Source organism: Pholis gunnellus (genome assembly GCF_910591455.1).
Source record: "Pholis gunnellus genome assembly, chromosome: 12".
In the NCBI taxonomy this organism is placed as follows: Eukaryota; Metazoa; Chordata; class Actinopteri; order Perciformes; family Pholidae; genus Pholis; species Pholis gunnellus.
In genome coordinates this window covers 6,560,523-6,584,472 of record NC_136539.1, presented here as the reverse complement: position 1 = coordinate 6,584,472, position 23,950 = coordinate 6,560,523, and the positions used below count along the sequence as shown (strand labels likewise).

General features: G+C 44.2%; 1 protein-coding gene across 2 annotated transcripts in view; it reads left to right on the top strand.

Moving 5' to 3' along the window:
* The window catches only part of hdac4 (histone deacetylase 4), a 108,486-nt gene that overhangs the window by 3,969 nt on the left and 80,567 nt on the right, over nt 1-23,950 (top strand). For both annotated transcript variants that reach the window (XM_079169897.1, XM_079169896.1), the window contains exon 2: nt 7,452-7,648. In XM_079169897.1, the coding sequence (XP_079026023.1) occupies nt 7,627-7,648 (22 nt within the window). In that variant the 5' untranslated portion in view covers nt 7,452-7,626. The remainder of the gene's footprint in view (nt 1-7,451; nt 7,649-23,950) is intronic.

Genomic DNA, 23,950 nt, shown 5'->3' with positions numbered 1-23,950 from the left:
CTAAGAACATCTTTTCCCTAACATTTTGAAATCTTTAGAAAGCCACTTACATATTGCTATTAATATAATTATTGATTTTTTTCTTTTATTGTGATTTTACTACTTCTTTGCTTATGATATATGATATTCCTTTGGTAAAAAAGCTCATTCTAATTATTTTACTTTCCAGTAATTCCAGCCCATTACTGATCGGCTCATGGGCCAACTTTCACATCCTTACCAACGTTTTGGAGTACTTCATTCTTGTTCTTTACTTGCCCCCTACATTTGCCTCTTGTTCTCTCATTAATAAGGCCATTTAGCGCCATTCCATTGTGCTTCGTCAGGACCCGGACCTGGCTTTCCAGCTTCCTCCCATCAGTTATCTGGCACTGGGGAAGCCTGCTTGTTTGTGGACATTTTGTGGATGTTGTCACGCTAATAGATACTAATGGGATCTATTAATGCCACCGTTGTTCTTGGGGACAGATAAGGTGACAGGACCAGAAATGTGTGCACTGTTGGCAGGGTCTTCCCTTCAGCCCAATTGCCATCCAGCATATTAAAGTGTCTTTGTCCTCGGTCTCTCCATTACATGCATTGTTTGAGATGCCACTAATGAAACTCGAGGGAATCCGTTGTTTCACCACAGTCTTTGAGCAGACACTTTTTTTTTTCACTGCCATTCATCTAAACCCACCGTTTCCACCTTTTTGTATTTATTGTCTTCATTTTTGGAGTAAACAGAAAACACCAAGGTCAATGGAATCAATCATTACACAGTTACTTCATCTTTTCTCATTAGGCTTACTGTTGCGCAACTTAATAAAAGAAAAGGAAGTTGGATATCGGCCAGAGAAGCAGTAAAAGTAGACAAGAGGAAGATTCAAGGCAGTAAAAGGGACACCGAGCGTTTAATGGGCAGCTATACAGAAGCTCTCAGCCTCAACTGATGTGATTTGAGGCTTGATGAATCCTTGTGGTTACCCAATGAGTTCATGGCTGCAAAACATTCTCCCAGATTCAGTCTCTTCCTGCCCTGTTGTGCCTCCCCAATAATACACCCGTTTTTAGCTCCTTTGTGCTCCACTGGGACTTTGTCCTGACTTTGAACCAATCCGAGCTCGGTTAGCAAGTGTTGGAAGGGTTGGCAGTTGGGAAAGGCATCCTTGTTTGTGGACATGTTGTGGATGTCACGCTAATGGTTACTAATTGAGTCTATTAATGGCATCGCGGTGTTTGATACGAGCTTGGTGACGGGATCCTGTGGTGCACAGGCACACTCAAACCAGCAGGACTGTGCAAACTGTCCCACCACCCTGCCCCCTACTCGCATAGTCATCCCACCCAATCAGGGGCCTCAATGAGCCGCTGCCATGTTGCGTTATAATGATCAATATAAAATTAGCCACAGGTTGACAGTTTATCTTTATTTTTGTCTTTCACAGATTTTAACCTGTGTACGTAAGGCCTGCAGGGCAGTTTGTAAATTGCCGATCGATATTGCATACATGTTTTTTTTTAGACTCGGTTATTTGTGATTGTGTACAAACTAGATCCATTTAACTGCAGGCAACTGATTACGTAAAGATAGGGAAGGTGGATTCACTTTTACAGTCCATTTTCTTTTAGGTATTACTTCTTACTGTGAAACTTCTGGATAGGTCTTCCCGACTTGCATGATTCTCCCAGTGATCACAGAACCGCTTGAAAGATGAAGTGATTGGTCGATGTTATACATCTCCGAGACGAACATTGCCAGCAGGAGTTGACATCACAGTTGCTGTTTTTGCTAATCCATCTGGGCAAAGTGATTTTGTTGTTTTTTGATTGCGATACCTGTCGGTCCTAAAAACTGGACGCAAAGTCCCAAAGCAAACGTTGCTTCTCAACCACCTTCTAAAGGAGCTTAAAAACGACAAAAGTCAAGCAGTGCTTTCATCGCCCGGTCAGGCGGTGAGTCCAAATGAGAGGAGCTAAATGGTCAAAGTCAAAGTTCTAAGAATCTGAACTTTGGCTCAGTGCTTTTCTTGAGATGTTGAGTGTGAAGCCATGCAGTTCCTTTGGGTCAGGCTTCAGTGCTCCCCGAGTTAAAAATAAATAAATAAAGGGATTTACTCAGTTGTCTGATCATGTGAAAGCAGCTTCACACATTGGCTCACACTGTGGTTCTACGAAACTCTCTCTCATCCAAAAAAAAGAGTGCAGTAAATGCCTGCTGTCATTTAGAAGAAAAGAAAAATGGGAAAAAATAAGTTCTTAGTGCAGGATCAGAGATTACTAAAGGTTGACGTGGATAATTAATAACGGAGACGCTGAGAGAAAGTTAAATACACGGGCTAAAGAGTGAGAGTGACATTGAGAGAGTGCTAGTAATAAAGAAAGGGAAGTTGAGTGGGCTTTTGCCATTCACAGTTCTTGGCAAGCTGCTCGGAAAGATGCTACTTCCTGCTTTTTATTGGACTCAGAATAGTTGGCCTTTTGTTGCCAGGGTAACAATGCACGGGTGTTTGGTTTTCCATTAACAACATACTTGTGTTTGCGTGTGTATTACCAGCGTGTCCTTGTTATTACCGCGGGGCAGTTGACAGCATGTCAAATGACACGACCGCTCCAATCTAGAACATGCCATACAATCATCTTCACGTTTGTCTGTGTCGCCATGTTGTAAAGTAAGATTCCACAGCTCACATTTATATAACCTCAGACAGGGCTGGTCCATATGCTTCATCGTGATGTGCCGTTATATTTCATGCCAACAATTTTAATCCCCCAACCCAACATTTCTCTCCAGGTTTCACAGGAATTCTCGCTCTCTCACACACACACACACGCACACGCACGCACGCGCACATGCAGGGAAACATGGCACACCAGCATTTTTCCCTAACCTAAAAGTTAAAACATACCTATAGAGTTTCAGCTGTCTGGGTTTGAGCGAGCCAACCTGAAGTTCGCGTGACTCCCCATTGTCTTTTGATTCTCCTCTGATTCTCGTCTACTTGTTTCACTTTGAGATGCAGACAATAGAAGCTGCATTATGTTATTGGTGTGAGGGGTAGTTTTTGGTTAGCCACAGCTACAGTCATTCATTTTAAGAAGGACTTTTGTCTCGTTTTACAAATGAACTCTTAATTCATTTCAGCTTGTCTTCTGCCAGTGACTACAGATGATGCAGAGTACATTTCAGGCATATTGCCAGTGTACAATACATATAATCCATTGTGTATCTACGTAAAGCTTCATTGACATTTAACTGCATTTCACAGTGTTGCCAAACATGAAACAGAGGCTAACCACCCTATTCAGCTTTGAATGTTCACTGGTCGTTGGCTCCCCAAAGCTTTAAAATGCAAAAGAAGCGTTGGGCAGATCCCTGTATTACAAGTGTATTTTAAAGTGACTTCATTTGTAAGAATTTTATTTGGCCTTACAAGCATTTGTGCACAACTCAAGTGACAGGTCATACGTATGGCATAGCCCTCTCATCCTCATGTTTAAATGCTCTAAGTTCTGTCAGTCATCTTGCATATATAAAAAGTTAATTTACAGGAGAATGCAGCACAGCAGAATAGCTCATGTTCAGACAGATTGGAGAGTGATGGTATCAGATGTTCGGGGGGCCTGCAGGTGGATGCTGGCTATGTTGAACGTCTACGTTTGTGATCTAAAAATACGTTCCATAAATATGGTTCATACCAACCTCGTATCATGCTTGTAGAAACAACAACAATGTGAAATGATTGGTTAGGTTTAGGCAACAAAACTACTTTAAAGTTAGAACAAATATCATGTTTTTTTGTCCAAGTAATGATAATAATAACAATATAACGTAACAACATAACTAGTGTAAATAGATAACCGCCCTTTTGAGGACTTTCCTATGTAATGTTAAATGTGACATAACAAGTGTTAAATCACTGTTGGTTTCAGAAGGGACACGAACAGCGGCTTCCTAGGTGAAAGTCTTCTGGTTTAGACTCCTCCCATCAGCCTGTGGTGGACTTTCTTTCTTCTTTATGCTCGTTATTGTACAATGTAGCTTTCAACGACAGTCGCTCGATACACTTCCTACCTTGCTCTTACGCGCTGCTCGTTTTCCCCGCCTTTTGCTGTGACCGAATGCAAAAACGTCCCCATGAAATGTATCTGTGGTTTGCTAAAAAGTCCATACTTTAACTGGCCAGGCTTTCAGAGCCCCGTACCGAGGAAGACGATCCCCTGGTGCTCGTCTTGTCCCCGTTCAGCTGATTGACGTGATGTCCTGCGGTTGTCGCTGGGCCCAGTTCACTTGCAAACACCAACAAGCAGCAGAGAGTGTCACATTACTGCTTCACTGTCACTTTGTCTCCTCAAACGTGTGCTCACTCACTCACTCTCCTCCTCCTCCCCCTGCCCCGCTTCTCCTCCACCTCTTTTTTACTCCCACGTCACCTCGGACTTTAAGCCTCCGTCCTTCTAAAGGACGAAGGGTTGAGTTTGACACAGTCATGCCCTCGATCAAAAACATTCTGACCCTGCCCTGTCAGCAGTGAAATGCAATGATTTAAAAAAAATAATGTTTTAAAGGCTACACTTCCAACTATTTTTGCCGACAACAAAGAAAAATCAGGAACACGTCACTAATAGCATACTGCCGGTGCTGCTAATCTCACTCGTCCGCTGAATTATTCATAGTCAATTAGGGCTGAGAGGCTGAAGCTGTCTTCATGGCTCAAGTGCATTTTCAATGATTCATTTCACGAGCCACGCAAGGGGTCTCTTAATTGTTGTTTACTGCTCGCTATACCCGACCACATGTTATTTTTATGCCGTCGTGATTACTCCCGGCAGCGCTTCGGAGTGCTTGGGAAATGAAGTCCATTACGGTGGGGGGTGGGGTGTGTGTGTGTGTGTGTGTGGGGGGGGGGGGGGGGGGTCCTGAGAGCTGTTTTCCTGTTGAACGCCGTGGAACGTTTTCCAGGGTTCCAAAACTTTTGCTGCACGAGAACAAGAAACCCCCATCCCATGTGGAGCGTCAGTCGGTGGAAACGAGACCCGTGAAGAGATGCCGGCGGTGCATTTTATGGTTCTGCAGTGCCGTAAAAATACCTGCAGCGTTATACACGGATTCATTTTTAATAGGATCCCCGAAGAACAGTTGAAATTGCAGAAAAAGTGAAATCATATGGAAGGAACATTAAAAAAGAAAAAAAAAAAACCTACGGCAAACTACAGTTTGATGGCGTCAGAAAAGGAGCAGGTTTGCTGGCACTATTTTTAGTTTTTTAGTTTTATTTGTTTGCGTGTGAGAGAACTAAATGCCCGAGGTCATAGATGACATAGTATGACAAGCTGTAAAAGCACAGTCTGAATTCTTCTGTGGCAGACATATCTTTGAGGGGAAAAAAAAAGGTGGCTGCCCTCCAGTCGACACCTCACACCTCAGCAAATCCTCTTGTGAGTATTCCTGCTGTCAATCAAAGTATTGTCCACATACTATCAAATCCATCCACAAACACACGTCTAAACCTCTGGTCATTTTGCCCCTGGCCTGAAGGATGAGGTGCTTTTATTTCTTCACATTTAAAGGTGCTGAATTAGTAATTCAAAGCATATCTATTGCCTCCACGCGGCTCTCACAATGGCGACGCTTGATCCGGCGGCTTGCAGCTAACGGTGCTGGAAGCGCTAACTGTGGAAACAGAGCTATACGGTGTTTACCTGAGGGGGAAGCAGCAGGTTGAGCGCTGTACGATTCCTCAGCTGTAGCCGCCGCATGATTCCGGCTGTGACCTAGCAGGTGGGGCGCTCTCACGTGGCTACAATTATCAGACAACCATACGAATGTAATAGAGACCCTTCGATGCTAATGAACGAGCTGTTTTTCTTCTGCGATAGTTCCTGATGAGTGAAGTAAGACCCCGGAGAATCCTGGCAGTAACGTTGTTTCCATGAGATTTTATTTGGCCACGCAGTGCTCGCACCTTCTTTCCACTGAACTCCTTCGTTTGAGAGTAATTCAGGTCAACAGCTTTCGAGTTACGGCAACTCTCTCTCTGTGTGTGTGTGTGTGTGTGTGTGTGTGTGTGTGTGTGTGTGTGTGTGTGTGTGTGTGTGTGTGTGTGTGTGTGTGTGTGTGTGTGTGTGTGTGTGTGTGTGTGTGTGTGTGTGTGTGTGTGTGTGTGTGTCTTTATCTTGGCCTCTGGTATTTGTAGTGACCGACTGCAGCTCTCATCGCCAGTCGTTTGTGTTCTGCTCTGTTGACACCTGATGTGACAGAGGTGAGCGGTAGCTTCTGCCTGTAAGGGTTGAATAGCCAGAGGCTTCCCTGGGTGTGAGTGTGTGTGTGTGTGTGTGTGTGTGTATTTACATGCTCCTTGAAGTTGTGATTGCACAACACACACACACACAGACCAGACGGTATGAGTAGTTTTCTTCCTCTTTCTCTTCCGCTGTTGACTCTTGAGGTAAGTCCAGGTCCTCGTGTTTGCATTGGATTCAGAGGGAGGAGGCTTTCTATCGAGACGCTGACTCCCACAGCTGACCATTGCAAGCTGTGGGAGTGAAGATATAGTCATGTCACATTTTATTAATTGTGTTTGTAGCTTAGCCACAATGAGACTGTTTTCTCAGGAACATTGGCGTACATGTTTGCAGCGTTTTTTTATTTATCTCTGTTAGAAGACATTCGGAAAGCTTCGCCTGGCTGGGTGTGGTGACAGCACTGACAGTGACTTGCTGTTACATTTTAGATTATGTAAACATGCAATTATTTTAGTAAATCCAGATGGTCCAAGTGAAACCATATTTATTTGATAAAAGAAAACCTCACTTGGAGGAAGCCGAGAGCTGTTTTACATCACTTCTTCTTTACTTTTCTCCACAACAACAGAATTTTATGTTTTTAATTCACAACAGAGTTCATATTTGTAATGGTTTATTTGGTCCAGCATCAAACATTGGCCAAGCGTTTTCTTTCCCGAGGAGTTGTTTTAATTCCATTTCTCTTTTATAGCAACAACGAGAACGACTTTCACCGCAGTTAAATTCCCGATTTTCTCCGTCGTTGTTGTTGGCTGTGACTCCTCCGTGGCTGGTAGTCTGACTTTGGCAGCTCACCGCTGACCACGCATATTAAACACTTAACTCACACGGCAAGTGGCATATATGGCACCAATTCCTGAACGTCACTGGAAAAAAAACGGCTTAAAAGGGATATATTATGCGTGTGAGGGTCACTGATCAGGGGCCGCGGGTTTCTTTAGAAAGTTGGTAACCTGCAGGTCTTTGTTCCTCTCTGGCCCGTAGTGGCACCACACGTGACCTCAGGTAAACTCACAGGACTTTTGGCTCAATAAAAAGTGGACAGGACACCTGCTTTGATTTAGAATATGTCCTGCATGTTTGTTTTAAGTTGTTATACGAGCATTTATCTGGAATTCCACATGCATATTAAAGCACTATTTCTCTTTTTGGCGTCCACCTCTCAGAGCCTAACTGGAAGGAATCGTGCCCCGTCTCCACCTGTGGCTCCGGTGTGATGAAGCTTTGAGGAACAACCGCCCTCTGTCCCGTCCTGGGTCCGGCGCCTCCACCCGGCTGGCACCGCCGACTTGGCCGGGGAAAACTCATGGTGCCCGTCAAGTCTGCCTGGCAACGGCAACGATGAGCTCTCACAGTCGCTCAGGTAAGACGTGAAAAAAAGTTTCGAGAAGGATTGCACAAGAGGAGCTCTTGTGCTTATCTTCCCACGTGTGGTGGCTTCTTTTGTGTTGAAAAATGTGTTTATGTTCTGTCCATAGTGTGTTGAGGTGTATTTGAACACTTCTGGATTATTTATTCTCACGGTTGTGCTACATGTTTCATTATTGAAAATGGTCAGAAAACCACTGAGTTACTGAACAACAAAGCACTTTATCAGGCTTATTTTGTGCAAAACAATGTTTGAGGCATTTCGTGTTTGTGGCGTAACTTACATATAATGAACAGTTTCAATCCGAGTACATGTATGTATGCATTTTGAGAACCAGAAGACTTGTAAGGAATGGTAAGTGAAACCCTGCTTGTGACGACATTCTTTTCTTTTGATGAGCTAAGTTGTTACAGGTTAACTAAGAGCTATCGACCTTTTTTGATTTGATTGCACCTTGGCGAATGGACCAAAACCCGTTTTTGATTACTACAAGGGCTCTTCAATTTGGTTGAGTGATTGTTGAGTTGACGACTCCCTCACAGCATGTTGCATTGTTTTAAATCGCAGTTACACAGTGGTGTCTATAGGTGTTCGTCCATTTATGTATTTTGTGATCAAATGTCAAGATGCATCCACTATATTTATTTGAAACAGCCTAGTGTCAGTGCTATTTATAATAGTGGCGTTTAAATGAAATACTACAGATGTATCTGTTAGTTTAGCTCTATAGAACAGTAGTAATATGCTTTTGGTGTCAACAGCCAGGCTACTGCTCGCGCAACGATAGCGCGGCTCTTCCGCGTCCAGTAACCGGCCATCATTCAATCATGGATTATATTTCACAGCAGGTTTCTCTTTGCGTCCTCAAAAATGGATTCCCTGGTCTTTTCTGACCTTGACCAATTTGGCCTACTAACCCCCTCCCCCCCCCCTCTCTTTATTCCCCTTAAATCACAGCCATGGTGCAGATCTGGCTCTTCCTCTTTCCTCAACTGCAGACAAAAGTGGACAAAAGGCCAATTGTGTGTCCTCCCTTTACCCATCACGCTTTGGCTGTCTAGGTCGTATTCAACTTAATGATGTCAGAGCCATTGAGTGATTGTTGCGGTGCTACTGCTCCTGTGTGTGTGGCACCATGTGGGCCGCTGGCATCGGCTTCTTTTCTGCGGAACTGCGAGCAGAGACATGTTGTTGTCCCAGCCAAAAGGGTTTGCGTCAGAATGGATGTTTCAGGCCATCCGGATAGCTGTGAACTCTGGCACAGGCCAAAGATATGTGGGATTTATTTTCTTAAATACATCGTGTTATGTAAGAGGAACCTTGCAGTTGGACACATTTCCTTTCTTTCTTTTCCTCCTACTCAGATCATTTCCATGCTCCTTCAATTCTCAGTCCTCACAAGTTTTGTTTTTCATCAAAACCATCAAATAGTAATACCAGTGTAAAAATGCTTCTTAATTTCCCTTTTCATCATCTGACCTGCTTGTGTTTCTGTGGCCAGTAATCCTCGTTTAGAGCAATTACAAAAAAAAAAAGAAATGGCCCCAACCTGAATCCACAGTTGTCAGTCTGTAATCACAACACATCTCATTTGGACTATTTCAATAAGGAAAGGAGCCTCTTGTATGCATTCACAATGTGCCAGCTGATGGATGAACATAATTCCACTTTTGTAGAAAATGTGTTATGATTCATAACGACGCCAAACTCACAATATACACAAACACCAAAAATAGCCGAGGTGAAGTTCTGTTGAAGTTCTGCACTGAGCCAAAACATTCCAACAGCCAGACTTCTCCCCACCCTGAGGAGCTCCCGATGTTTAGAATGGAGCTTTCCTCCATTTCGCCTCCTGTTAGCGGTTCCTTTCCCCCTTGTCGCCCTCCTGTCTGTGTGCAGCATGGCTAAGCCCTTTTCCATGTATGACAGATCATCGTTTCCCATTCTGAAAAACTGACCATTTCAGAGCACTGAAGGCCCCTTTTGTCCGCCTTTAAACCTGGGTGGCGAAGAGGCTGGCATGTTGACATGCTGCTTGGCATTTTGAAGCTAGGTTTACGGCCTCGGAGCCCGAGCTGGAACACACACACAGACAAACTCTCTCATCCCGGCGAGACCCTCCCCTCCTCCGGCTCTCCGGCGGCAGTAATCGGTGGCAGGTCCTGGCTGGGGGGGGGGGGGGGGGGAGGCTCTTGCGTCAATAAATCGTCACGCGGCTGCAACTCCCCCTGCCTGGAACGCAAACAGAGGCCCGGGGGCCGTCTGCTGCTGGAGGCCTTGTGTAGCTTGTTAAAACCCCCTCTGAGGCCCGGTACAGTCTGACCCAAAAGAAGGCTCATGCTGGGCTCAGTAGTGTTTAGTATTGTTTACCAGTCTCACTTGGCATTTTAACTTCCTGGAGGGATCCCAACCTCTTCTTCCTGTGTTATTCACAACGATGCGGGCTGATGGTGCCGCTTAAGAAGCCTGTAGAGAATCAAGGATCCAACAGAACCAAGAGAGCCGTGAGGGTGTGGACGAAAGGAGACGCGTTACCTTAACACTTCTTTTTAGAGCAGTGTGGGGAGAGGAAGGGAGGGCGGTCGTCTTTTTTTTCGTGTCGGGGTACGGGGGGGGGGGGGGGGGGGGGGGGGGCTGCGAGGAGTTGGTTTTTAAAATAAACACACAGAGTCGCACCTCCTCACTTTTCAGAGTCTTATTCACACCGCTGAGCCACGGCAGATGGTTGTGAATTATTCATGTCAAGTTTTCTTTTGGGACGAGCACGGCCATGCGTAGATTTTTATCCCAGAGATTATTCAGTATCGGAGGGGAGGAGTGATTGAGAGGGCTGACAGCACAATGGGTGCTTTACAAAAGATGGTGGAGTGTAAACAGCTAATGCCAGATAAGACTGTTATTTCCCCCCCCCTCTCTATTGTGATCGATGGAACGCTGCTACGTCATTAAACAGGATTAAAGTCTTCTTTCTTCTTTTACAGCTGTAACAGTCAAAATGTAGTTTTCACAGTTTTGCAGCCGTGTCTTACTGTAGCATCTTTTAGGTGCTTTGAAGATCTAAAAATGCAGGGATGTGATTTTTAAGCTTTTCCGGTGACACTTTCTTCCTGTCTTGGGTCAGGTTTTCCCTTTTTAAAATACATTTTAAACATATTAGTTAGACCCAAGCTGGAGTACTGTACGAGTGTTTGTATTGAGTAACCACATTCCACCTCCAGCATTAAACTCGGAGGTAATCAAAGTCGGCTGCTACTGAAATAGGAGCCGTTTTTTAATTCTCTCAATTGCCCTTCCTTCTCTGCTGTCACTCTAATTTCCTATCTCCCCCCCCCTCCCTCTCTCTCTCTCTCAGTTTTAATCAGTAACTGTAATAAGGGCTCGCAGTGGGAGCTATCAAAAGCCTGCAGTGGTGGATTAGAAGAGAGTGGCTAGTGTCTGGGCCGGGCCACTGGAAAGTGAAGCGTAATCTTCAAAAAGGGAGATTAACCCCCGCTGGCCCACGCCGGCGATTCCCCATTTACAGGAGCCATCGTCACAGGGGAGGAAAAAAAGCTCTTGGGGGGGGTTTAATTGATATGTTTTAGTCCCGAATGTGAAGAAAGTTGCTTTAAAGATGACTGGAGTCAACTGAAGCAGGAGGCAAAGTTAAGTAGGGCTTACTCCTCAGAAGTTCTTTCAGAAGTTTCTTTTAGGGAGTAGCGATGCTGCTCGTCTTCGTGCGCCTGCAGCCGCTTTTCACAGCCGCCGCTGCCGTCTAGTGATTGTCCCAAAGAGCCAACAGGGACACAATAGCGCTCCCCTCCTATCTGCGTTTGATGCATTTGAGTGCTGCAGAACTGTTATTGTTCTCATTTATCCTTGGCTCTGCAAATTTTTTATTTTTTTTTCCTCAATGGAAAGACGGATGGGACTGAGAGTTGAACCAGACTAAACAGAGGCCCTTTTTTAAGAGAACAATGGAAGCTGCTGTGGAGAAATGAGATTACTGCCTCATTATTGTCTTTCTCCACCACAGTTTTCCAGAATATTCCATTCGAGTAATCTCATTGCCGGATGAAACAAGTGTGCAATTTAGCCCTTCGGAAGAATTTATTAAGCGTTCAAAGCTTCGCCTCTGCCGGAAGAGGAGCTCGGAATTGAATTATGTTTTTTGTTCTCAAACTGCTGCGCACTGTTCTTTCAAATAAACAAAGATCTTCCTTTTTTTTGTTCTTTCATTATTGATTATTCAACGACTTCACGGCTGATTTGTTAGCTAAATTAGGCAACTGCCATTGAATTCTTGCGTTTCTTACCTTTTGTGTCAAGTTTCTCTGACTGGCTCTTAGCAGGCATGTCAGTGAAACCAGTTGCCTTGAAGCTGCTTTGCAGGAAAGACATGTAATTACAACTCAGTGGTTTTTTTTACAGCAGGAGGAAAAGTACCATTAGAACTGAGGCCTGAGACACGCAGGTCATAGTATTTGTGTTTGAGCCGACGGCACACAAAGACACGGCCATCGACTGCTGACGGTACGCAGCGCTCAGAATAGCCCAGATGTCCAATCCATGATAGATAAAGAGATTAAGAAGATGCAAGACCTTGACGCTTAACCCGTAAGGATCCACATCTGCTGCTACGGTACGAGTGAAATGCTAGATGTCACATTCACTCTCTATCTTATATTGTCTTGAGTCCTCCCGAGCAGCGAGCCGCTCCGTTCCGCTATAAGACGGAGAATCTGGCCGGGAGGCACGATCCGCCGCATGGGTTCAACAGGGGACAGCCAAGAACCGGGAGGCGGGTCAGGTGGGTCTCTGAGGATGTAATCCTCCTGCTTCTCTGAACAAAACAAAATCAAAAGTTCCCAGCAGTTACACAATCCCTGTTAGGAAGGGCTCAGTGCACCCTGGGTCTCCCAGGGCAGAATGAACTTTTCCAGGCACTAATCCGAGGATAAGCTCCCGATAACAGAGGCCTGCAAACTCCGCCGTGTGCTGCGGTGTTCTGAAAATGCACAAAACGCCCCACGGAGCTGTTGTGTTTCGCTACTATTGGCATCGCCCCGCAGATCCGTACCGACGGTGCTGATGTGGCGATGTAAAGGTTCGGGTCAGGCCTTTCAGGAAAGTTGTTTAAAAACAGAGAAGAAAGTTGTCTTTCAGCTTTAATATTCTCAAAAAAACTGTTGTACACCATTCAAACTTCCTCATAGGATTGGGTGATCGTTTCTATTTTCATGTCATCCAATTGTGGTTATTTAAAATATTTAAACAGACATTTTAAAAGTCTGGGTGTCTGTGCCTGGTGTGACTATATCACAGTGTCGGTGTCCTTTTTAATCTTAAATATCACAGCCAGAACAGTAGCTACTCTAATGGAGCGCAGAGCAACGTGTTGGTGAGTTTTTGTAATGAAGGATTAAAAATTCACTTGTCACTGATTGACGGGGCTCATTGGTCAGACATCTCTAAATGTACAGTAGGACACATTTCTTATTTCTGATATTTGTTAGAATCTCAATAATACCGACGTAGGGGGGAAAATAAATCATGGATCATCCCTTCAAACTACGTTATATGACCTGATCCAGACTCTCCGAGCTCGGTTCTATGCAGGTTGTGTACTGCTGGGATTTCACGAGCAAGCGTTTCAGATAGAGACTGTAGTTAATTGATGTCACTGAAGGTTAAATGGAATTGAACTGACTCATCAATGAGAGCAGAAGTAGAGATAGATAGCGAGAGTAAACATGGTGGGGAGAGAAGAACTTCTGCAAACGTAACTCTGTTGTTGAGAAGTAAAGCTTGTGGATATGCCGCCGCATTCGCAAGTCTTTGACAACAAGAGATGGATTTGTGCGAGCGGTCTCATAGTAACCAATCGGATGCTGCAGGAAGCGCGTCCAGTGGATCGGCCAATGAGCACCTTCGTTATTAGAATTAATGTTCACACAAGGGAATGTGTTTTAGACGTAATTAGCTGTCACAAACTTCTCTTTCTTCATCATCACTCTCAGCAGCATAGTCAAATGAGCTCATTGACTTCTGTAGGACATAATATCAAAGTGTGACATTATGACTAAATATTTCTATATTTCTCATGACAAAGAGCTATTCAGCCGTCAAACATAGGTGACTCACTTTAACACAGGCCTACTCTATGATAAGTGTGCTATGCACTACTAAATGTAGAAAAAGTATAACTTGACTACATTAGTGAGAAAATCGCCAACCATCACTTGTTGTGGTCGACTGCTGTTTATTTGTTTGCATCGTAGTTTATTATTATTGTGTTTACGTGCCATGTGTGGTTTTCAGACAATGTTTTAATGGAGTGCAATACGGTGTTTTTGACCTCAAATGCACTGGATAAAGGATCAAATACCAACTGGTCAAAAGATTGATCCAGCAGGTCAGCTGGAGACATCCAGTCAATACAGTGACTTAAATCAACCCCCAAAGGCCAATTGAATAGTTCCCTGGCATGTGTGTGAAAGAGAATATCTGATGGCCGTGTTGTAGTGGCATCAATGCACCTGGAGCCGTGTCCATCTCCGTTTTCAGCTGCAGGGCTCAGACCCGGTTGGGGCGGCTCACTTCATGCTTTTCCCTCTCATCGTACATTCTGAACTCCTGACAGTTCCTAATGTTCTCAAACTCTGTGAAACCTCAAGAGCTTTCATAGAGGTTTGCTGACATCAGGGTGGCCGTCTGCAGCACTGAGTGACCGTCGTCTTGTTCAAAGACTCGGACCTCCTCTCGTCTCATGACCAGCAGGGTGCTATGGACCGACTCCAGAACGGGTCTCTGATCCTGGGTCACTCAGACCTTGCTATCGTGGACACTGACTTTAACAAATAAACAGAGCTACACCACAAGGTCTGCAAATTCACTGTTGAAATTCAGTCCGTAGCAAGAGACTCGTCCTAATTCGCCCCAAGCGGCGTACAACTAGTTTGCCTCGAGGTGGAGGAAGAGGATTTCAAACCAGGAGTTTTCTGGAGCTATAACTCCGATCAGCTGGGGAAATCAGGGCTGTTAGAGTGAATGTATTATGTTCAGAGCCTTGGACCCAGCAAGCCTTTTGAACTCCTACTGCTCCTCTGGAGCTGCTCCGCTGCCAGCGGTAGACTCCTGCGGTTGCACTTGGCAGCTTGCATGTGCGAATGTGTGTAAATTGAAGGTCTTTCTTTCTTCTTCTTTTTTCAAAATGCATTCCTGCTTAATAAACATCCCTTAGATAAATAGCATCCCTTCTCACAGAATTTCTACCTTTTTTATGGCAATAAAAACCAGCTGTGATCCTCAAAAGTTGTAAAACTATCAAAGATTTTCTTTTTCCAGGTTTCTGTGACTATTATTTTTTTTGTCTACATGTTAGTAAGGACCTACAGTCCACTGAGCCACACTACCGGGACATGATCACGATGTTTTGGCTAAACATGCTTGCTATTTTGGATGTGGAGTAACAGATGACTTGATGATTTGCAAAATGTCAGGTTTATGTTTCAGGTATATTTAGCTTCTCAGAGTGACCTATAAAGACAAAGTCAGATGAAGAAATAAACTCCTCGGGTAGGAGAGAGGCGTTACACTCCTATCTTTTCTGAAAACCCTGTTGCGAAAGAGGGGAAGACGGAGCCGGGGGAGGCGGGGGGGGGGGGGAGCACAGGGGGATAATAAGCTCCGTCCATTTCAGAGCAGGAGATAAAACTGCTCCGCTCTCTTGGGCCGCAGTGGTTCCTTGAAATTAGAATGAAATTAAAGACATCCAGTTTTCTCATATTTGATTGACCACATTTGTTTTTGATTTTACTAAAAAAATAAATTGACATTTTGTCAACTGTAGCTAATTAAGTTTAATTCAGTTGTTCCAGAGGACAGAATGATACTGCTCTCACTCACTCTGGTTCTGGTACTTTTTATAGTTTTATTTATATATATATAAACACATAGTTTTTAGAAACATTCACCACTATCTGATTCTGTCAGTCTGCAGCCAATGACACACAGCTGGTGGATAATGAGCAGTGCTTAGCTGTGAAGCAGCTCTCTCATCTCCAGTGTAGCTGTCATCAACAGTGTCATCAACAGTCTCATATTATGAGGTTCAACATCGTCGGATGTGACCTGCTGATGAATCGTTATCGACTCCATTAGATAAAATGCCACTTTTGAACTTATTGGTGTGAGATGTTCAGTATAGCATTACTGTTAAATAAACTCTCATTTGGTGGCTTTCCAAGTGTGTTTGAAATCTATTTGTTGTATAAATAAATACGGTCTTCATTGACAGTCGTATTGGCTCTTCACAGATTTAATTAAACTCTCACGAATATGGAATGAATCACCCTTTAATATACATATATATACATCATACATTATCATCCAGTATAGCCAGTGTGCCTTAAGAAAGTCTTACTGTTCCACCATCCCCAGCAGTCTGCATGGAGACTCTACAGCGGCGCACCCAGAAATTCCTGCTGTAGGAACCCATGCAAGATCACCGAGTTCAGCGGCGCTCGTCAGTCATCAGTCAAATAGCACGGAACCGAGGTTCCTCGTCCTCCCACATTTGTAATTTACCAGGCTTCCCCCCCCCCCCTACCATTAGCATAACATAGCAAACTCATTACTTCAGCTTTCAGGAGCAGCGGCCTATTAGATGAATGGGACAGCGAGGGTGTGCTGTAGATTTGCCGTTGGCTGGATAAATGAGCTGGTGGGAACGCGCTAGTTGAATAAACGTATCGCTCGCCGTGACCTCTGGTGGTGTTAGTTGTCGGGAGATGTCGGCGTCTCGGTGGCTTTGTTCTTCCTCTCTCTGCGTGATTACTGTTGGTTTTGGTGCCGTGGTAGTGGAGCAGAGGAGATGTCGCGTAAACAGTGTGGAACTGGGCAAAGTTTTGTGAGAAGGTAGATGTTAGAATTACGTGACACATTTCCTTTTCTTTCCTCCTCCTCATGCAGCTCTCTGAAACCTCAGCGGTGGTCATCCGACGTCTGAAACCGCGTCTCCCCTTTTGTCGCCCTGACTCTGATTTTGTCTTTGTGGCCACGTCTGTCAGGCTCACTGTCATTTGCACACGATTGCACCGGGAGCTAACACCCTAATGAGCATCCGTGCGGCGACAGGGCCACAAGGCAAGCGTTTCACTCGCATGGAAAGTCCAAACGGGAGATGCTGACACAACATGGAGCACACGCAAACGCCGGTCCGTCCATGGGAATCTTTATTTGGCTTGAGTACGCTCTCTCGTCGAGGGGTGTGGAGCAATTATATAGTTTGTAGCAAGCACGCTGGGCGCGGAAAGCAACACTTTCTTTTAATGGATGTTATCTAATCACATGAACCAAATGGCCCGTGTTTCTCACGTCTCATGCAGTGAGACTGTTTTTTCTTCTGTTCAAATGATTTCACCTTTATCATATTTTTTTAACACTGTTGGCACTGTTTTTTTTAATTTTTACAGTCAGTTACTGTCTTGTGAACATCTTAGGACTGATTTAAAAATATTATAAAAATAATATAGTGTGAATCAAAGTTAGTAAATGGTGTAGTAGTGAAGAAAACAATAATGCTATAAGTTTATTAATGTGCAAATGTAATCATGGTTTATTTGGTTCGCATCTGACTAGAAATGATTTATTTTTTGTCTTTCTCCATTTCAACTCCGTTGTAGAGTTTTGAATGAATACATAAATCTTTAATTTTTTTTCTGTCTGCTAGTAATATCAACATCTGTCAAGGTATATCAGAACCACATTTTTAGCAGAAATACTGCAATGTTATAAAAGTTTGATGGTAATAGATATTTAGATGATGTGATTCACGTGTCCTTTTGCTGTCATCGATATTGTTCAACTCGTCATCGTTTTGCGCTGTCGGCTGAACACCAACACTCCATTCGAGAGCCATGTGTAGCAGTTGAGCGTGTCAAAATGAGAAGTAAACTGCCTTCATTTTCGACATTTTCACATTTCAGACGCTGTTGTTTTTCTTTTTGTAATGACAAATCGGCAGCGTTTCCACAGAAGCCAGCACACACAAAGGAATCTGTATGGAAGGTAATGCAGTGTGCGGTAAGGGTTGTTAGTGACTGGACAGAGGGAAGGGGAAGATAGCTACGCTTTTTTTGATCTATTTATAGACACTATTAATAGACACAAGTTGTCCACCCCCCTCCCCCCAAATGTTTTCCTCTCACAAATGTATTCACACATTCATATTGAGAACAGAGGGCATTTTGTTGCAAGCACGGATCTAATGGGGCCCCTACCCCCTTTTGTCTGCACCAGACACACAGCAAGCCTCATGCCAAAACACAAACAAACCACATCAGAGGGCGAACTCGGCAGAGAGCACGCTCGTGATGAAGGTTCTCTAGGTATTTAATTGCATTATACTTGCTATATAGGGGATTTTCATGCTTCGAGTAATTTCGTGCTTCAAATGAAAAACAGCAGCGCTCCGGGACGTTTTTGACCGCTGCATAGCAACAAGACCCCCAGGTCATTATTTATGACTATGATTATAGAGGATTTTCTTCTCTTTTTTTTTTTTTACCAGCCTGGACTATTGCTTTAAGCTCCCCATGGACTGTTAGTTTCATCATAGGTCTGCCCAGTGATGTTATGACCGGGGTTTTACATCCACAGAGGATCACAAGCCTGTTACGTGACCCAATGAAGCAAAGACCCTGTAATACGATCGACAGCGATCTAAAAGAGGTCCTCGATCACACTGCCTGGATGATATCATCACCCGGACTTCAGTGCCCTATGTAATGTCACTTAATATGCCGTTCATAATTTTTTACAATTATCCTCCACAGATTAAAAACAGAGCGTCTTGTATAACTGAAGCATGTTTCCATGTTTGTACACACTGCGGTGAAGTGTGACACCAGTGCAGCGTAACAACCTCAGTGGTCGTGTGACAGGCACAGCATCTGATCCCACAGAGCCCATAAACACTGGAGCTCTCAGCGTGGTCCGTGCAGAGCCGTATGTGACAGTGACTTCCTGGTTAAAAATGTCTGTTGTGTGACCAGCTGTATGTTTCTGAAGGAGACAGGAGAGGTAATGATTGGTGATTTGGTGATGCCTGACATCTCGTCTACCGCCATCAGCAACATTATTGAGTGAAAGACCTCCAACTACTTGATGGACTGCAATGAAATGTTACAATTTACATTTGCGTTGCCGGCAGGATGCGCTGTAATAACATTCCAACTGCTGAACAGCAGCATGTGTACATTATAAACTTGAACATGTCTCCATGTAAATATTTACTTATGTTCCTCCGAACAGATTTGCTAGTCCTACTGTAGCCTCTAAGGCCCTGCTAACTGCTTCATTTGAGTAAATCACAAGTAATCACGAGTAAGTAAATTAAACGATTAAAAAACACAAACCGGTTAAAAACAACAGCGCATTTGCAAACGGGAAATGATGTACGTGTTGATTTGCATCTAGAGCGGAGTGAGACCTGAACATAAGTGGTCACTCGGGACGCATGCGGAGATGCATTCTGACATCCTAAGAGCGGTCCACTTGGGACTGGATCACCCCTGACGCGCACGTTCAAGAGCGTGAAATGTCGACATTGCAGGTATTGCGGGGGCACAGCAACCCTTGGGGTGGTGTGGGGGGGTCGCCTATAGAGAGAGCTATTCCCATTACAATTGCCTAAGCAACTCATTTGACTGATAAAAAAAGGCCTATATGTACACTTAATGGTGTGTGTGAGTGTATGTTAATGAGGTCTGAAGAGGGCCTTATTGTTTCCTTGTAAATGCCTGAGCCGGAGAGAAATAAAAATACACACTTATTTGCTTAACGAAACATCAAGCAAAGCAAATGGAAACCATAACGGCTAACAGCCAAGGCATTTCTATTAGCGGGGACGTGTACACAAGTAAATACACTGGTGGGAATGATTTGAAGGCCATCAATAGTTGGATAGGGACACTTTATCGTAGAGGCTTTTAGTGCTGAGTCGGTTAGACATGACATGTTGAGGGGGTCTGCAGTGTGCGTCTGTGAAAGAGGCTTGTTCAGGGCCTGTAGAGGGCACTTCATTTTCATGCTCTGGGGTTTGAACCAAGAACCTTTTAGCTCCTAGATAGCATGCGGAGCCAATCTGCTAATAGTCTGGCCCGGAGAAAGAGACGGGCCTCCGTCTCCACCGGCAAAGGTCAGGCCGGACACAGGCCCCCCTGTTACCGAAGGCCCTTTTGTCAACACCACCACAATAAACAAGTGAGCCATTCTCAGCTCTGCTCTAGTTATGCTGCATGAAAACAAGCGTGACTTTTTTAATTGTAATTAGAGGGAGAAAAAATTGGTGTAGGGACAGAGCCAATCATAGCGAGTGGATGACTGCGTGTGTGTGTGTGTGTGTGTGTGTGTGTGTGTGTGTGTGTGTGTGTGTGTGTGTGTGTGTGTGTGTGTGTGTGTGTGTGTGTGTGTGTGTGTGTGTGTGTGTGTTAGTGGGACGCAGATATGGTCCTTGTATAGCTGTCCGGGGCGAGCACAGGCCCTTATTCATTTCTCCCTTTCATGTGAATAGCGAAGCTGCCACGACTGACACTTCATGAAGTGGCGCTTTTTAAAACGCAGCAGTCAAAGGCCGTAATTGTATCGCGTTTAGTCACACCGTTAATACATCGGTTAGTGGGAGAGCGTTCCAGAGGGGTTCGTTCTACCTTTTATTCAGTCCATGCTTCATTAGTATGACTCACATCCTGACATTTCATTGCCTGTGTGTCATCTCGCTGTCATCTCGGCCACTTAAAAAAAGCTCGGCGAGGCTTTCAGCAGTGTTCGCACCGATGTTTCCTGAGGCCAGCGTGTGAAAACTTTAGGAAACACAACCAATTAGATTGCTCCTCTTACTGCGTTCCCCCCCACCCACAAGAAGTAATCCTGTTAAGTGGTCTGTATTGGTCAAAATGGCAGTGATAGCAGCTGGTGAGATCAGACTGGATGTATTTGGAAGAACTATTTGTGCTGTACTATAATGGACGACAAGAAGTGCACAGAAACAACAATGGAAGTGTGTGCAGGTCAACCAGCACAGCTGATACTGTAAGCTTTGTTTTGGAAAAGGTCAATGAGAGTCTACAGCCACGCTGGAAGCTCTAAGCCGTACTAAATGTCAATGTCAGCATACAAGAGGATGTTTATCAGGTTTAATGTTTCACATTAGCTTAGCATGTTAGCATGCTGACATGATAATGAGCAGTAAACACAAAGTACAACTGCTGATAGGTATTTGGAAATAAGGCAAAGTGTTAGAACATTTTCAGTTATAGATGACAATAAATGTTATCTTTAATGGGCTCTGTGTGTGTATTTGTACCAAACTTAATGTCAATCCACTTAGTAGTTAAGATATTTCAGTCTGGACCAAAGTAGTGGATCGACCAGCTGACATTATGATGATAAACGTAGGTGCAGAAATGGCAACAGACAGTCCAAGTGTGACACGAGCCGTTTTGGAGCCACAGCACAATGTTGAAACACTAGCCGTGCTGTGGATGTGTAATCACATCTTGGGAAATTGTGAGGAATTATAAATAAATATATACTATTGGGCTTGAGGCAATAAAGTAGAAATCCCACATGATAGGCACTTATAAGTTTAACTCGAGGAACGGTGTTCCACAATAATCAAGACACTTTATAGCTGTAAAATAATACTATGATAGATTTATGTTTGAAGTTGGTAAATAGACTAGATTAGAAAATCAATTATGACCCGTTAGACTTCCTAACACTAGCTTATAATACATTATTAAAAGTATTTATGCCAAGTTAAAAAAAAAACAACATTGTTATTATAAATGAAAATACAATCATTTATTTACTTAGGTTTTCTGTAAATAATCTCTATAGATAATAACAAAGATAGCATTTAGAGGGTTTACATTGACTTTGTGATGGACATTTTAGGAAAAACAAATATACCATGATATATACCGTTACGTCTATAATTTAAAACTAGACAGCGGTATAAATTTGAGGCCATACCGCCCAGCCCCACCCCACAATACAAATCTGTCGTTAAGACCTCGAAAGCTTCCAGCTCATGTTTGCGAGGGATGCTGGATTCTCCCCCCACCACAGGCAAAGTCTGATCTTATACCCAACCCCCCCCCACACACACACATTTGCTTCAGTCAAACGATTTATGTCTAATTACCGGTTCTGAGCCCTGCACTTCCTCTGACAGGCTCCATATTAGAAACCAAATCTTATAATTAACCCATCCTCTCACATGAAAGTAATGGCAGTGCTCTGCCTCGTCAGAGGCCCATGTTGACAGTTCTGTCATCTCAGCCCAGCCCCCCCAGCCCCCCCCCCCCCCACTGCCTCTCCAAATATCCCAGCGGTTTAAGGGAAGATGAGCCGGCTAATGGACTGCTTACTAGTGGAGGAGTGAAGAGATTGACCTTGAGGTTTCTGGTTAAGTCGTCTGAACAGAGAAAGCCTCCACCGAACCGGACAGTAAGGGATCGAGTGACAGAACATTTACATTTAGTTTTATAAAGTCAAATAAACCACACACATGGAAGTTATAATGTTGTCTCATAAATGCGTAAAATATTATATTTTATTATTTAATTAGTAGTGTCAATCGGAAGAGATTAATTTTCTAACTGAGGAGCACCAACAGGACTTTACAATTTCAATCAAACTACATTAACAGAAAATCATCAAATATCACAGTTTTGCCAAAAGTGTTCAAATGTTAATCTTGTTGCCATGGATACAGGTATAGGCCAAAATAGGCAGCAGACAGCACAGCATTACTCTTTTGATGCCTGTCAAATATTACCTTTAAAATATTTTTCTGTTTTGCTCAGCTTTGTGTCAGTTTAAAAAGTGACGGGCAGTGCAGTCTGTTAGGCGGCGACATTGTTTTATGAGGTGATTTCTCGCGTTTTTTAAACGCCGCATTTGTGCGAAACTGGGCTCTCCTTCAAATCGCTGCCACTGCTGACTGATCTGGGGGAGTCTTGGGAGTGGATTAGTGTTGCTGAAGGAGCTTGTTGACATCAGATGGCATGGGAACTATGAATCCACACACAGGGCTCAGCGAAGGAGCTCAGGCAAACTTGCAGCGGGCACGCAGACAGGGGGAAAAACAAATAAACTAAGCCCAAAGCAAGTATCCCCACAGTTTGCATGTTCCCATAGACATTTGAGAGAGAGAGAGAGAGGTTGGATGGATACAAGAACATTCTGCTGACCAAAAAAAAAGGACCTATTGGTGTTCTCTCGCAGTCGTTAGTAGCGGTCAAAAATATTCGACGTGTGTCACAGTGTGAATGGTAAGTATGATCACGGCACAACAATATACAAACGATCCCCTGCCTGTCCTTGTTTCAGGTACAAAACGTTGTTTGTGTAATTCCAGTTTAGTGTCCTGTTCCTGTTGTATGCTTGTGCAAACAGGACCCTTGGGTAAAATAAATCTGCAGTATAAATCACAGAGCCCACTATAATGGATAATAATAATAATCACAATGACGGCACAATCCACTCAGCATCAGATTGTTCGTTAATCCCACTGTAAACTCTCGCTAAAACCTGAGTGAGTCAGTATTATTACAGATAATCCCCCTGGTCTGGTTGATGTGACGTGCTGGTGAACGCAGGCCTAAACCACACACACACACACACACACACACACACACACACACACACACACACACACACACACACACACACACACACACACACACACACACACACACACACACACACACACACACACACACACACACACACACACACACACACACACACACACACACACCAAACTGATTGCCTTTCAGCTCTCAGTTTCAGCAGCCGCACGGATCATAGTACAAAGCAGATGGTTGCTGCGTATAATGTCACTAGGAGAGTTTTATCTCATTGATGCAGTGCCTACTGAACGCTGCCAAAGGGCCGTCATCGGCTAAATGTATGGCCCGGTGTTTGCGTGTTTTCTTTTTAAGAACATCAGAATAGAGCTCGTTCAACGTCGAAAGGGGCCAGCTGATGTGGTTTTGGCAACTTGTCAGGATGCCTCCCGGGCGCCACCCTATAGAGGTTTTCCAGACACGTCCAACTGCAGTAGGAGGCCCCGGGGTAGACCCAGAACACCACGAAGGGATTTTACATCTCGTCTGGCCGGGTAACGCCTCGGGGTTCCCCAGGAAGAGCTGCAAAATGTTGCTCCGCTTAGCCCGCTGCCCCTGTGACCCGGCTCCGGATAAGTGGGAGGTACCGATGGGTGGATGAGATGCTAACATGCTT